The following is a 14,211-nucleotide window of genomic DNA, read 5'->3' on the forward strand; positions in this document are numbered from 1 at the left end:
GGATAAGAGTTCCAGATGCTTCATATTATCATCAACCCTTGGTATTTTCTTTCTTTTCTTTTCTTTTTCTTTCTTTTTTTTTTTTTTTGAGACAGAGTTTTGCTCTTGTTGCCCAGGCTGGAGTGCGATGGCTCACTACAACCTCCGCCTCCCAGGTTCAAGCGATTCTCCTGCCTCAGCCTTCCAAGTAGCTTCCAAGATTACAGACGTGCGCCACCACACCTGGCTAATTTTGGATTTTTAGTAGAGATGGGGTTTCACCATATTGGTCAGGCTGGTCTCGAACTCCTGACCTCAAGTGATCCACCCGCCTCGCCCTCACACCTGCCTTGGCCTCCTAAAGTGCTAGGATTTACAGGTGTAAGCCACCGCGCCCAGCCAACCCTTGGTATTTTCCATCTTCTGGTGCGTGTATGGTGGATCACGATGTGATTTGAATTTGAATTTCCCTGATGATTCATAGAGTTCAGTACATTTCTTTTTTTTTCTTTTTTTTTTTTTTGAGACAGAGTCTTGCTCTTTTGCCCAGGCTGGAGTGCCATGGTGCAATCTCGGCTCACCACAGGTTCAAGCGATTTTCCTGTCTCAGCCTCCAAGTAGGTGAGATTACAGGCACCCACGACAATGCCCAGCTAGTTTTTGTATTTTTAGTAGAGACGGGGTTTCCCCATGTTGGCCAGGCTGGTCTTGAATTCCTGACCTCAAGTGATCTGCCTGCCTCGGCCTCCCAAAGTGCTGGGATTACAGGCTTGGGCCACCACACCCAGCCGTATATGGTTTTAAGCTATTCAGATATTTCCTTTTATAAAGTGCCTAGTTCATGTACTACCGCATCTCAGTGGTCTTTTTAAAGTCTGTTATAGGGCTGGGTGTGGTGGCTTATGCCTGTAATCCCAGCACTTTGGGAGGCCGAGGCGGGTGGATCACCTGAGGTCAGGAGTTCAAGACCAGCCTGGCCAACATGGTGAAACCCCATCTCTACTAAAAATACAAAAAATTAGCAGGCGTGGTGGCAGGCGCCTGTAATCCCAGCTACTCAGCAGTCTGGGGCAGAAGAATCGCTTGAACTTGGGAGGCAGAGGTTGCAGTGAGCCGAGATCTCGCCATTGCACTCCAACCCGGGCAACAAGAGCGAAACTCCATCTCTAAATAACTAAATAAATACAAATAAAGTCTGTTAATCATTTGGCTTTATTTTTGGTATACTTAACAAAAATTAGCAGGGCATGGTGGCACATGCCTGTAATCCTAGCTACTGAGGCAAGAAAATCGCTGGAACCTGGGAGGCAAAGGTTGCAGTGAGCCAAGATTGTGCCACTGCACTCTAGCCTGGGCAACTCCATCTCAAAAAAACAAAAAACAAAAAACAAAAAAAACAAAAAAAAGCCACTACTAAAAGAATGAAAAGGTAGGCCACAGAGTGACAGAAGTTATCTGCTTCTATATATATTACAACAAAGGACTTGATTCCAAATTATCTATACATGAAACTCTTACAATAAGAAAAAGATAGTGACCCAATACAAAAATAAGCAAACCAGTTGAACAGGCACTTCACACAAAAGAGGATATCCAAGTGGCTGATAAGTATATAAAAAGACGCTCACAAAGAACGTCTTCAGGGAAATAAATGCAAATTTAAACCACATACCTAGGTGATTTGAATCAAGACAGTTCTGTTAACCTCTCCTGCTGTATTTACTAACATGTAAATTGGAAATATTAATGCTTATGCTCAGGAATTTACAGTCTGAAGAAGGAATAAATGACACAACTGAAAACTGATAATTATGTATGGAAACACAGAGAATTATATACTAAAAGTCCAGGGCTAGAGACATAGTGGCCATATCTTTTACCCCTAAATCAAATCAAATCAAATCAAATCAAATCAAATCAAATCCTGGGCTCAAGCGACCATCCCGCCTCGGCCTCCCAAAGTACTGGGATGCCAGGCATGAGCCACTGCACCTGGCCAAAAAAAAATGCTAAAGAAAGAACGAAATTGGTAACCACAGCGGCATCTCAAGGCAGGGAAACTAAAAGGCTGAGGGCAGGTGGAAAATTTACTTATCACTGTGCTTATAAATAAAATATTTACATTTAAAAACGAACAAAGTCTGCGCGGTTCTAGTGAGCCTGGCCGAGGCTTCTGCGTCGAGGATGGCGCGGGTCAGCTGAGGCCAGGAACGCAGGCACTGCCCTACGGCTCTCCAGATCACAGCTCCGCCTCTGCGAGGCCCCGGGGAAACGGGCATCCCTGCTCCAGTGACAGAAGGACAAAGACGGAGCCCGGTGGCTGGGTGTTTCGCCCAGGATCACCAGCGAGCTCAGAGTCCTCCCCCTGACCGCCCCAGGGTGGGCATTTTTAAAAGCAGAGGAAGGGAGGGAACACACTTTTTGGTGCTGTGGCCACCTTGCCTCGCCCAGGGCGGGCGCTCACAGGCTTTGGGGGCCCCGCCCGGGCCGCAGAGGGGAGAGGCCGCCCCATGCCCCGCCCCGCCAAATTTAAGAGCCTTCGCCGAACGCCGGGAGGTTCCCAGACAACCGGTCTTGCTCCCGACCTTTTGCAGAATCTTCTCACTCCTCCCGAGCTCCCTTCCTTGCGCCCGTCCCGGCAAGGGACGCGTCATGCCCAGCCCCAGGCCGCGAGGCAGCCCGCCGCCCGCTCCCTCGGGCGCTCGGGTCCGGTCTCCGCGCTCGGGCCGCCCTCCGGCGCCTAGATTCCCCACCGGCCCGAACACGCCCCGCGCTCCCAGACGCTTCGAGTCCCCCTTCTCTGTCGAGGCCATCCTGGCGAGGCCCGACCCCCGCACGCCGGCGGCCTCCCAGCCGTCGGGCTCCGCCTGCGCCCACCCGGCCTTCTGGACCGCTCCTTTCCTGTGCGCCGCCCCGGGCCTGCCCTGGGCGTGCCCGGCATCGTGGTTGCCCGCCTACCTGAGCGTGGGTCTCTACCCTGTGCCAGGGCCGCGCATGGCTCCCGTCTGCGGCCTGCGGGGCTTCGGCGTCACAGGTACTGCGCGCCCCGCGCCCGCATGCAGGGGACTGGGAGGGGGCTGGAGAGCCTAGGCCGCCACCTCCGGCGGAGGTGCTGGAGAGGGCACTGAGTCTGAGAATCACACACGGCTGGAGTGAGAAGGGGCTTTGCCACCGCTGACCTTGCAGTTGAAGCCGAGGACCGCGACAGCCTGCCGAGAAAGCCTCCGGCGCGAGGCTTGCCCAGCAAGCTGCTGAGGTGGGAGAGGGTGGGTGTGAGGGCGGCGCAGCGCCTGAATGCGGTGGGCAGGAGGCAAGCGCTGGGGCTGCAAGGGGACCCAGCCCTGCTCCCGGTCTCCGCGTCCCTTGACTCCCTCGCACACCCCAGGGTAGCGCTTGGTGGCAGAGACGCTTCCCAAAGCTGCTCTCGACCCGAACCGATGGCCCTGTTTGTTTGTGGGGGGAGAAGTCGACGCTCCGGGCGGTGCTGTTGAGTGAGGAGCTGTTAGGAGCTGGTCAAGGCTCACGCACCGCTACTGCCTCCACTGCTCACGTCTGTGAACTTGGGCTCCACATTTCTCCGCTCTGAGCCTGCGTGCCTGCAATGCTCTTAAGTGGTGCTTAAGGGCCAGGCACTTAAATCTCATGAGAAAGTAACTGTAAGGCTGGGCGCGGTGGCTCACGCCTGTAATTTCAGCACTTTGGGAGACCAAGGCGGGTGGATCACCTGAAGTCAGGAGTTCAAGACCAGCCTGGCCAACATGGTGAAACCCCGTCTCAACTAAAAACGCAAAAAAATTAGCAGGGCGTGGTGGCGCACGCATGTAATCCCAGCTACTTAGGAGGCTGAGGCAGGAGAATCACTTGAACTCAGGAGGCAGAGGTTGCATTGAGCCGAGATTGCCCCACTGCACTCCAGCCTGGGCGACAGAGTGAGACTCCGTCTCAAACAAACAAAAGTAATTATAGAGGGAACTTTGCCCTCTAGCATTAAACATCCACGTGCTTTTGCATTTTTGGTTGCCAGGTTCATGTTTCCCCATGTCCCCACGAAGAAAACAGGAGCAAAGTTAGTCCAAGACTTGTCAACCCATACTAAGATAGTTGTAACACCATCTTGCCGGGTTCCTACTCCAGGGCAATCGCCCCAGTCCTGCATTTCCTCAACCCATTTCAGCAGTGCATTAACCCCTGGACTCCCAGCCCCATCCAAATTCAACATCACTGGATCTGGCAGCCGTGCCCATCACTCCAAGTCACCTTTCTCTGAGCTCTTCACACACTTGAGGTCTGAATTACAGTTTATTACTTCACGATACAGTTGTCTCATTTTCAAGTTTTTTTGTGTGTGTTTTGTTTTGTTTTATTTTGAGAAGGAGTCTCGCTGTGTCTCCCAAGCTGGAGTGCAGTGGTGCTATCTCTGCTCACTACAGCCTCCGCCTGGGCTCAAGTGATTCTCCTGCCTTAGCTCCAGAGTGGCTGGAATTACAGGCACCTACCACCACGACCGGCTAATTTTTGTATTTTTAGTAGATATGGGGTTTCCCCATGTTGGGCAGGCTGGTTTTGACTCCTGACCGCAAATGATCTGCCTGCCTTAGCCTCCCAAAGTGCTGGGATTACAGGTGTGAGCCACTGCACCCTGCCTCAAGTTAGTTTTTGCATGGGTATCACACCCATACGGTCCAAATGTCAAAATTTGTACTAAGATATATGGAGAGGACTTTCCTCTTTTGCCTGTCACCTAGCCACCCACTTCTTGAGATATTTTATGCATATTTATTACCTGAATACAGATATGCACACACGCCTATTCTTTCCTTCATTTCCCCAAACTCACCATACACTCTGCTCTGTACCTTACTCTAGTCACTCGACCATGTATCTTGGAGATTTTTCCAATCCATAAAGAGCTTCTTTTACAACCACAGAGTAGCCCATTGAAGGAATATATCATAATTTATTTAATCAGGTCCCATTGATGTTTTCTGTCACTGCTGTTATATACAGCACAGCAATGAATAACCTTGCACATAGGCTATTCTAGTATAGTTGGGTTTGTTGGGCTTGCTGTAGTTTTGCCAGATTGCCCTCCACAGAGCTTGCACCCACTTTGCATTCCCAGAGTTCAAAACCAACTGTGTGTGAGAGTGCTCCCTTTCCCTTCACTCTCACCTACATGATGTGTTATCCATCTTAGTTTATCCAACCTGATAGAAGGAAAACAGTATCCCTGTGTTAGTTCAATTTGCATTTCTGTAATAAGTGAGATGGAGAATATTTTCATGTTTAAGGGCTATTGTATTTCTTTTTCTTTTTCTTTTTTTTTTGAGACGGAGCCTCACTTTGTTGCCCAGGCTGGAGTGCAGTGGCCTGATTTCGGCTCACTGCAAGCTCCACCTCCCAGGCTCATGCCATTCTCCTGCCTCAGCCTCCCAAGTAACTGGGAGTACAGGCGCCCGCCACCACACCCGGCTAATTTTTTGTATTTTTAGTGGAGATGGGTTTTCACCATGTTAGCCAGGATAGTCTCCATCTCCTGACCTCATGATCCACCGCCTCGGCCTCCCAAAGTGCTGGGATTACAGACGTAAGCCACTGCGCCCGGCCTTTTTTTTTTTTTTTTTTTTAGACGGAGTCTCGCTCTGTCACCCAGGCTAGAATGCAGTGGCGCAATCTCGGCTGACTGCAACCTCCGCCTCCCACGTTCAAGTGATTCTCCTGCCTCAGCCTCCCAAGTAGCTGGGACTACAGGCACATGTCACCACACCTGGCCAATTTTTTGTATTTTTAGTAGAGACAAGGTTTCACCATGTTAGCCAGGATGGTTTTGATCTCCTGACCTTGTGATGTATTTCTTTTTCTGTGAACTATCTGTTCTTGTATTTTGTCCATATGTATAGTTGGTTATTTAAAACAATCTATTTGTAGGTGCTCTTTTCTGTTGAGGAAATTAGCCCTGGCCGGGTGCAGTGGCTCACCCCTATAACCCCAGCACTTTGGGAGGCTGAGGCGGGTGGATCACTTGAACTCAGGAGTTGAGACCAGCCTGGGCAACATGGCAAAACCCCGTCTCTACTAAAAACACAAAAATTAGCTGGGCATGGTGGTGTGCACCTTGGCGGGGGCTGAAGTGGGAGGATTGCTTGTGCCTGGGAGGCAGAGGTTGCAGTGAGCCCAGGTCAAGCCACTGCACTCCAGCCCGGGCGACAGAACAAGACCCTATCTCAAAAAATTAAAAAAGAAATTAGCCCTTTAACTGTAATGAACTACACACTTTTTTCTATTTATTGGCCTTTGACTTTGATTATGGTGGTATTCTTTTGTTACATAGAAAAAATTTTAATTTTTATATGTTTGATGTATTTTTATAAATCAGTTTTTTTTTTTTTTCTTTTTTGAGACAGGTTCTCTGTCACTCAGGCTGGAGTGCAGTGGTGCAATCATGGCTTACCACAGCCTCAACCTTCCAGGTGTAAGCACTCCTCCTTAGCCTCCTGAGTAGCAGGGACCACAGGCATGCGCTACCATACTCAACTAATTTAAAACTTTTTTTTTGTAGAGGTGGAATCTCTCAATGTTACCCAGGTTGACCTTGAACTCCTGGGCTCAAGCGATCCTCCCACCTCAGCCTCCCAAACTGCTGGGATTACAGGCACGAGCCACTGTGCCTGGCGCCAGGTCTTATATGATACTTGGAAAGAACTTCTTCACTGTGAAGTCATAAAATAACTTCCCCGTTTTTTTCTAAATTTTTGTGGGTTTACCTTTTTACATTTGAAGATTTCCTCCGTTTGGATTTTTTTTTTAGTGCAAGATATTGGATATGGATCCAGCTTAATTTTTCCCAGATCTGGAAATAATCCCTCTCCTCCCCACTGGATTATCACTTCTGTTTTAATTTTTATAATAACCATTGACTTTCTTCTTGCTCTGTGCCTGGCACACTGCTAAGCACCCTGTAAGCAAACAGCGCATATGTTTTTGTTGTTGTTGTTGTGGTAGTTGTTGTTGAGACAGGGTCTTGCTCTATTGGCAAGGAGTGATCTCGGCTTGGCTCACTACAACCTCTGCCTCCCGGGCTCAAGTGATCCTCCTGCTTCAGTCTCCCAAGTAGCTGGTCTGCAGTTGTGCACTACCACACCCGACTAATTTTTGTATGTTTGTAGAGATAGGGTTTGGCCATGTTGTCCAGGGTGGTCTCCAACTCCTGGGCTCAAGTGATGGGCCCATCTCAGCCTCTCAAAGTGCTGGTATTACAGGCATGAGCCACTGTGCCCAGACAGCACCATGTTAAAATCTGGACATCTCTGGAAGTAGGGATTAATTATCATCATTTTACATATGAGGAAATCAAGGCTCACAGAAGTCCATTGACTTGCCCAAGGTCCTCTGGCTGGTAATTGGTGGTAGAGCTGGGATTCCAACTAGAGGCTTTTTTTTTTCCCCCAGACAGAGTCTGACTCTATTGCCCAGGCTGAAGTACAGTGGCACAATCTTGGCTCACTGCAACCTCCACCTTCCAGGTTCAAGCCATTCTCCTCCCTCAGCCTCCCGAGTAGCTAGGATTACAGGTGCCCACCACCACACGTGGCTAATTTTTGTATTTTTAGTAGATACAGGGTTTTGCCAAGCTGACCAGGCTGGTCTTGAACTCCTGACCTCAGGCTATCCGCCCACCTCAGCCTCCCAAAGTACTGGGATTACAGGTATGAGTCACCATGCCTGGCCTCAACTAGAGCTCTTAAGGAATACACAATACAGCCTACTTTCTTCCTCAAAGGTCAACTTCTGATTCTGAAACAAGGCTGACTAGGTACACCAGGCTGTATGTCTGATGGGCTTTTCCTGATCTTTTGGTCTACCTTGGCAGGCACAGAGTAAGCCTAGTGGGCCCAGTGGTTGGAGTCCTAAGCAGCCAGGGCCCCAGACACACTCCCTTTGTTGGGGCAGTCTGTCTGCCAGCCCTGACTCCCCAAGGCTAGTGGGGGCTGAATGGCCTTAGCATTATGCTTGCCATTCTTCTGCCTGGAATACTGTCCTCCCAGATAACCCAATGACTCACTCCCTCATTCCCATCAAGATTTGACTTAGGAACTGCTCCTGGTTGATGCATCTCCACTGGCCCACAGCTTGGTCTCATCCATTCCCATGGCTTAAAATACCATCTATATAAGCTGATGACTCCCAATTTTTTTTTTTAAATTGAGACAGAGTCTTGCACTGTCGCCCAGGCTGGAGTGGAGTGGGCTCTATCTTGGCTCACTGCAACCTCTGCTTCCCGGACTCAAGCAATTCTCCTGCCTCAGCCTCCTGAGTAGCTGGGATTACAGGCATGTGCCACCATGCCCAGCTAATTTTTGTATTTTTAGTAGAGACGGGGTTTCACCATGTTGGCCAGGCTGGTCTCGATCTCCTGATCTCAAGCGATCCGCCCACTTCAGCCTCCCAAAGTGCTGGAATTACAGGCATGAGTCATTGTGCTCAGCGATGACTCCCAAATTTGTATCCTCAGCTCAACCCTCTCTTCTGACTTGTATCTCTTCTGACCTCACTTCTAAGACGCAAGCTCCATAACGACAGAGATTTTCTGTTCTGTCCTGAAACCATGCATGACACACAGCAGACGTTCAAAAAGTATATTTGTTCAATGAATTAAAAGGGTGAAACCCTGGGGGACTCTTCTCTGCCCATTCCATGGTGTTGCCAGAAGCAGTCAAGGAAAGGAGAGGAGGGCAAAGAGAAGGGAGGTTTGGCAACTCCTATTAGGGGCCAGAAGTGAAGCCACTTGGCTAGACAGTAGTGGTGACAGACAGAGTCTCACTGCATTGTCCCTTCTTTCCCATTTGTTTGTTTCCTGTTATTTCTGCACAGTCTCTTTCCACTGTCTTCTTGCACTGTTACCTGGCCAAGGGGAAGGCAAGGTAGTAGAGCTGTGTGTGCCTTCTCATTTTGCCAAGATGGGAGTGCTGGGGGCTTCTGGCTAACCTCCCCTGCTGCTGGCTAACCTCCCCTGCTGCTGGTTGCTCTTTAGGGTTGGAGCTGGCTCATTGCTCAGGACTCTGGGCCTTCCCAGACTGGGCCCCAACAGAGGACCTAAGGGACACTGAGAGACAGCAAAAGAGAGTCCGAACTATGTTTAACTTGGAGCAGCTGGAAGAGTTGGAGAAAGTGTTTGCAAAACAGCACAATCTGGTGGGGAAGAAGAGAGCCCAGCTGGCAGCTCGGCTCAAACTTACAGAGAACCAGGTGGGAGTAGGGACTCCTGTTGGGCCTGGGCTGCACCTGGGGACAAACACTACCTCGGCAAGGCCCTAAACGGAGGGTGGGAGGAAGGCATGGACCCTCTTCCCTGTGCCAGGCTGTTGAGGGGACAGGCCCTGACTTTTTGCACGCTCTATATAATGAAAAAAAGTCCCATTTGAAGTCACATTATGTGAACAGCTTGGAATGTTAACTTAGATTATTAGTCTAAAAACTGATAATAAAGGATATCCATGCTAAATAAGGACCTGCTAGTAAAATTAAGTAGATGTGGCCAGGTGTGGTGGCTCACACCTGTAATCCCAGCACTTTGGGAGGCCGAGGTGGGCAGATCACAAGGTCAAGAGTTCAAGACCAGCCCAGTCAACATAGTGAAACCCTGTCTCTACTAAAAATACAAAAATTAGCTGGGTGCCTATAATTCCAGCTACTTAGGAGGCCGAGGCAGGAGAATCGCTTGAGCCCAGGAGGCAGAGGTTGCAGTGAGCAGAGATCACGCCACTGCACTCCAGCCTGGGCAACAGTGCGAGACTCCGTCTCAAAAAGCAACAACAACAACAAAAAAAAAAAAGAAAAAAGAAAAAAATTAAGTGGATATTGAAGAGAGTCAATATAATCAATGTTTCTTTCACCCCTATATTCCTCTCCAGCTATTACGTCAATTCTCTGCTCCTTTCACAGGCAAACTTCTCAAGAACTTGCCATGGTCACTTTGTCAGTGTCCTCACCTCCCACTCCTTCACACATTCCAACATGACTTTTCCCTACCACGCCATCAAAACTTCTCAGCAAGGTCTCTAATAACTCCATGTTGCCAGAACCAACAATATAACACTTTACTTTCTTCAACTCAGTCCACCACTCAGCAGCTCTTAGTACTGGACAGTCAGCCACCCCATCCCTTATTGAAACATGTTCCTCATAGCCTCCAGACACCATGCTGTCTGGTTTTCTTCCCAGCTCTGTCTCCTTGGCAGCTACCCTTCCCTTGGGGACCTCGAAATCTCTTCCCAGCTGGTCTCATCTATTCCCATGGCTTAAAATGCCATCTATAAGCCAATGACTCCCAAATTTGTATCCTCAGCACAACCATCTTGTCTGACTTATATCTCTAACTACCTTCTTGGTGATTCCACTTAGATGTCTCATGGGCACGTATCTGAAACCCAAGTCTAAACCTCAATTCCTGACTTTTTTCTTGCCCAAATCTGTTCCTTTCCCATACATGCCTCCACCATCCACCTGGTTACTCAAAAACCTCATCATCCTAGATTCCTCCTCCTCCCCTGCTTCCAACCATCATTGAGCCTTGTCATCTCTACCTCCAAAATACAGCTGGAGTTGCTTCACTTCTCTCCGTCACCCCTAATGTACGCCCCAGCTCTCCCGGGGCTGCTGCAGTGGCCTCTCTCCTGTCTCCCTGCTTCTGCTGCCATCCATGCTTCACACAGCAGCCAGGTGCACAGTGCACTTCGGATGTAAATAGGATTATGTGGGCCCACGTAAAAGCCTCATGGGTGACACTCCTTATCTATATGGCCTTCCAGGTCCTGGGTGATCTGGCAGCCGCTGACCTCTCCCATTTCCCTCCCTTGACTTTCTCCTCTCACTCTCATCCATGCTCTTCTCCTTCCTGGTTCTCAAACACTCCAAGCTTGGTTCCATTTCAGATCCTTCCTACAGGTTGTTCCCTGCCCTGTGGGCCTGCTCTTCTCTGTCCCCATCAGGTGGGCCTCTCTCTCTTTGAACCTCAGCTTTAGTGCTGGTTCCTCAGGGAGGCCTCCTCTACCCAAAGCCCTGTTTGTACCCCGTTTTGTGTTTACATAGCTCTTTGTTTGTTTACGTGTTTCTTGCCAGTGTTTCTTCACTAGCTCCTGAGCTCCACGAGGGTAGGCAGCTTGCCTCTGTTGCTCGCCACTGTATCAGCATCACCTAGGATGGTGCTTAGCACATCCTGGAAGCTCAGTAAATACTCGGATGAATGAATGGTGTCTGGAATTACAGAAAGGGGTGTTTTGGAGGAGGTGCCTCCCTGAGAAGGAAGAGCAAATATTGGCCAGGCAGAGAGGGGTGTTCACTCCAGGAACTGGGAAGCAGTGGGACCTACTGGTCACATTCTGATCTCTGCCCACTGTCTCCAATTATAGGTGAGAGTCTGGTTCCAGAACCGCAGGGTCAAGTATCAGAAGCAGCAAAAGCTGAGGACAGCGGTTACATCTGCCGAGGCTGCCTCCCTGGATGAGCCTTCCAGCAGCTCCAACGCCAGTATCCAGAGTGATGATGCCGAGTCAGGAGTAGACGGCTGAGGACTGGGACAGAGGCCCTAGCCAGGCTGCCTGGGCTAGTTCCTCCTGGGGGTACCCACTGGAGCTCCCTGCCTCACACTTCAACAAAAAGCCTCCTCAACCAGAGGAATCTGAGCTGTCAAGCAGGGACCCCCTTTTCTATACTGATTTCTGGAAACTGGAATAATGTAATAATTGGAGGCACAGATTCTCGCCTTCAACTATGTCCTTGGCCAACCTATGGAACTTCCGAGCCTTTTTTCTTTATATGTATAATGGGTGCATTCATAACTTAGACCACCCAGGGGTGAGAAGATGTCTGTAAAGCAATAATGTGCCAGGCACAGTGCGAAGTGTGTGGTTACTGTTAAGGCTTGTAAGCCCCTGAGTAGAAGAGACCAAATGGAAAAAAAAAAACAAAACCGTTTTTCTTTTGCTTTCACCCCACAACAATCAACACAGAACACTTCTGTGACCAAACGTATAGGGGTGTACCCCACATTCCAACCTCTAATTCAGTAAATTCTGACATGATCTACCTGCAGGTAGTGTCTGACCCCACAGATTGAGGGCTCATTCCACAAGGCAGCCCCTCCATTTTTTTTTTTTTTTTTTTTTTGAGACAGAGTGCAGTGGTGCGATCTTGGCTCACCACAACCTCTGCCTCCTGGGTTCAAGTGATTCTCCTGCCTCAGCCTCCCCAAGTAGCTGGGACTATAGGTGCACACCACCACGCTTGGCTAATTTTTATATTTTTAGTAGAGACGGGGTTTTACCATATGGTCAGGCTGGTCTTGAACTCCTGACCTTGTGATCCACCCACCTCAGCCTCCCAAAGTGCTGGGATTACATGCGCGAGCCACCACCCAGCCCAACCCTGCCCTTTTTGTTTTATATGGAGTCTTAAGGTCTATCAGTCATCAGTCAACTCATTAGCATATGAAAAAACATCACTTCAGAGATTCCAGGGATTTTAGGAGTTCTATGCCAGGAAATCGAGATGAAGACCAAATATATATTTCATAATATCACAGCTCCTCTCACCTGGGGGAGTGATACCTGTACCAGCAATTAATATTTTCCTGGCCTGGCTGTGGAGAAGGAACCTCTTTGAAGAAGCATCTGGGCATAGAAGACTCTTTCCCCATCAGAAGGAGTTGAGAGCAAAGAGGAGAAGGTAAAACTGTTTAGCCCACTTCACAAAGTTTCCCAACGTTTTCTTGTTTTGTCTGAACTGTTACCATTCTCAGCAGCAGCTCAGGCCCAGCAGCCAAGACAAGGTCTCACTCTGTCACCCAGACTGGAGTACAGTGGTGCAATCATAGCTCACGGCAGCCTCAACCTCCTGGGCTCAAGTGATCCTCCCACCTTAGCCTCCTGAGCAGCTGGGTCTACAGGCACGTGATACCACGCCTGGCTAATTTTTAAACATTTTTGTAGAGACAACGTCCCTTTGTTGCCCAGGCTGGTCTTGAACTCCAGGCTTCAATTGGTTCTCCTGCCTTGGTCTCGCAAAGCCCCATCTTTTTATAGAACTATTTGTGTATGCCAAGGCTGGCATTTTGTCATAAACTCTGCTGTGTGTTCACAGGACAGTTATCATTTCCCCCTTTCATGACTCTGACTCATGGCTCCTTTTTTTTTTTCAAGAATGTGCTCGATTTCTCTGAAAGAAACCTGCTGCCAGGATTTTCAGAGCTGATTTCTGTAGCACAGACCATTCAGATTCTAGAATGGCTGTTGGGGACTGAGCTGAGGGGTGGAAGGAAGCCTGCCCTGCCACCTGGTGGTGAGTGAGGGCACGGCCCCCAGCTGCTCTCGGGGTAGGTCTGCCCCCAAGTCCGTGGACTATTCGCTCCCTGACACCGGGCTGCAGGCTTGAGGGGACCCAGGGTCGGTTTCAAGAACCTTTTCTCTGGCCCTGCCAACTATCTATCTTTCCCAAGTCCGTGGACTATTCACTCCTTGACACCAGACTGCAGGCTTGAGGGGAGGCAGGGTCAGTTTCAAGAACCTTTCTCTGTCCCTGTCAACTATCTATCTATCTATAATTATTTGATAGCCGCTTGATCACGGCTCATTGCATTCTCGACCTCCCCAGGTTCAGATGATCCTCCCACGCACCACCATGCCCGGCAAATTTTTCTATTTTTTGGAGAGACGAGGTCTCACTACGTTGCCCAGTCTGTTCTTGAGCCCGGGAGTTGGAGGCTGCAGTGAGCCGAGATCGCCCCATGCCAGTATGGGTGACAAAGCGAGACCCTGTCTCAAACAAAACACACAAAATCAGGGGACAAGGAAACAAAACAAGGCTTGATAGTCAGGCCTAGCTGTGGGGACAAATGCCATAGGTCTGTGGTTTGCAGCTTTTTGGGGTCCTGAATGAGAGAACAGGCCCCTCCCCCTTTTCACGACAGTGTGTGCATATGCACACTCACTTCTGTATCCAGTTTCAGAGGTTCTCAGACCTGAGGTCCACTATGGACTCCTCTACTACCCCCGGGTTGCAAGGTCCCTAAGCCACTGAAGAATCTGAGAGAGGCACAAGTCCACCCTGACCTTTGGCAGGACTGTCTCCCCTGCTGCCAGAGGGATTACCGAGAAAGGAAATCTTGTCCTGGACTCTTCAGGTGCGGTGAGTGAGCTCCAGGGTATAAGCTAGTCCTTCCCTTCAGGCTGAGAGCTA

General features: G+C 49.5%; 1 protein-coding gene across 1 annotated transcript; it reads left to right on the forward strand.

Annotated features, from left to right (window-relative positions):
• The first annotated feature begins 2,228 nt into the window (after window positions 1–2,228).
• Window positions 2,229–11,999, forward strand: NOTO (notochord homeobox). The gene is made up of 3 exons (XM_025355021.1): window positions 2,229–3,013; window positions 9,011–9,225; window positions 11,388–11,999. The coding sequence occupies exons 1-3, from the start codon at window positions 2,632–2,634 to the stop codon at window positions 11,544–11,546; spliced, it is 756 nt and encodes a 251-aa protein (XP_025210806.1). The 5' UTR covers window positions 2,229–2,631; the 3' UTR covers window positions 11,547–11,999.
• The last annotated feature ends 2,212 nt before the right edge of the window (window positions 12,000–14,211 follow it).

This window comes from Theropithecus gelada, chromosome 13 (assembly GCF_003255815.1).
Source record: "Theropithecus gelada isolate Dixy chromosome 13, Tgel_1.0, whole genome shotgun sequence".
Classification (NCBI taxonomy): domain Eukaryota; kingdom Metazoa; phylum Chordata; class Mammalia; order Primates; family Cercopithecidae; genus Theropithecus; species Theropithecus gelada.

Bases quoted from the DNA above. Each gene is read 5' to 3' on its own strand.
- NOTO (XM_025355021.1), top strand. From the start codon at position 2,632: ATGCCCAGCCCCAGGCCGCGAGGCAGCCCGCCGCCCGCTCCCTCGGGC. The intron at 3,014-9,010 runs GTACTGCGCGCC...GTTGCTCTTTAG, and splicing joins GCGGGGCTTCGGCGTCACAG to GGTTGGAGCTGGCTCATTGC. The intron at 9,226-11,387 runs GTGGGAGTAGGG...CTCCAATTATAG, and splicing joins TCAAACTTACAGAGAACCAG to GTGAGAGTCTGGTTCCAGAA.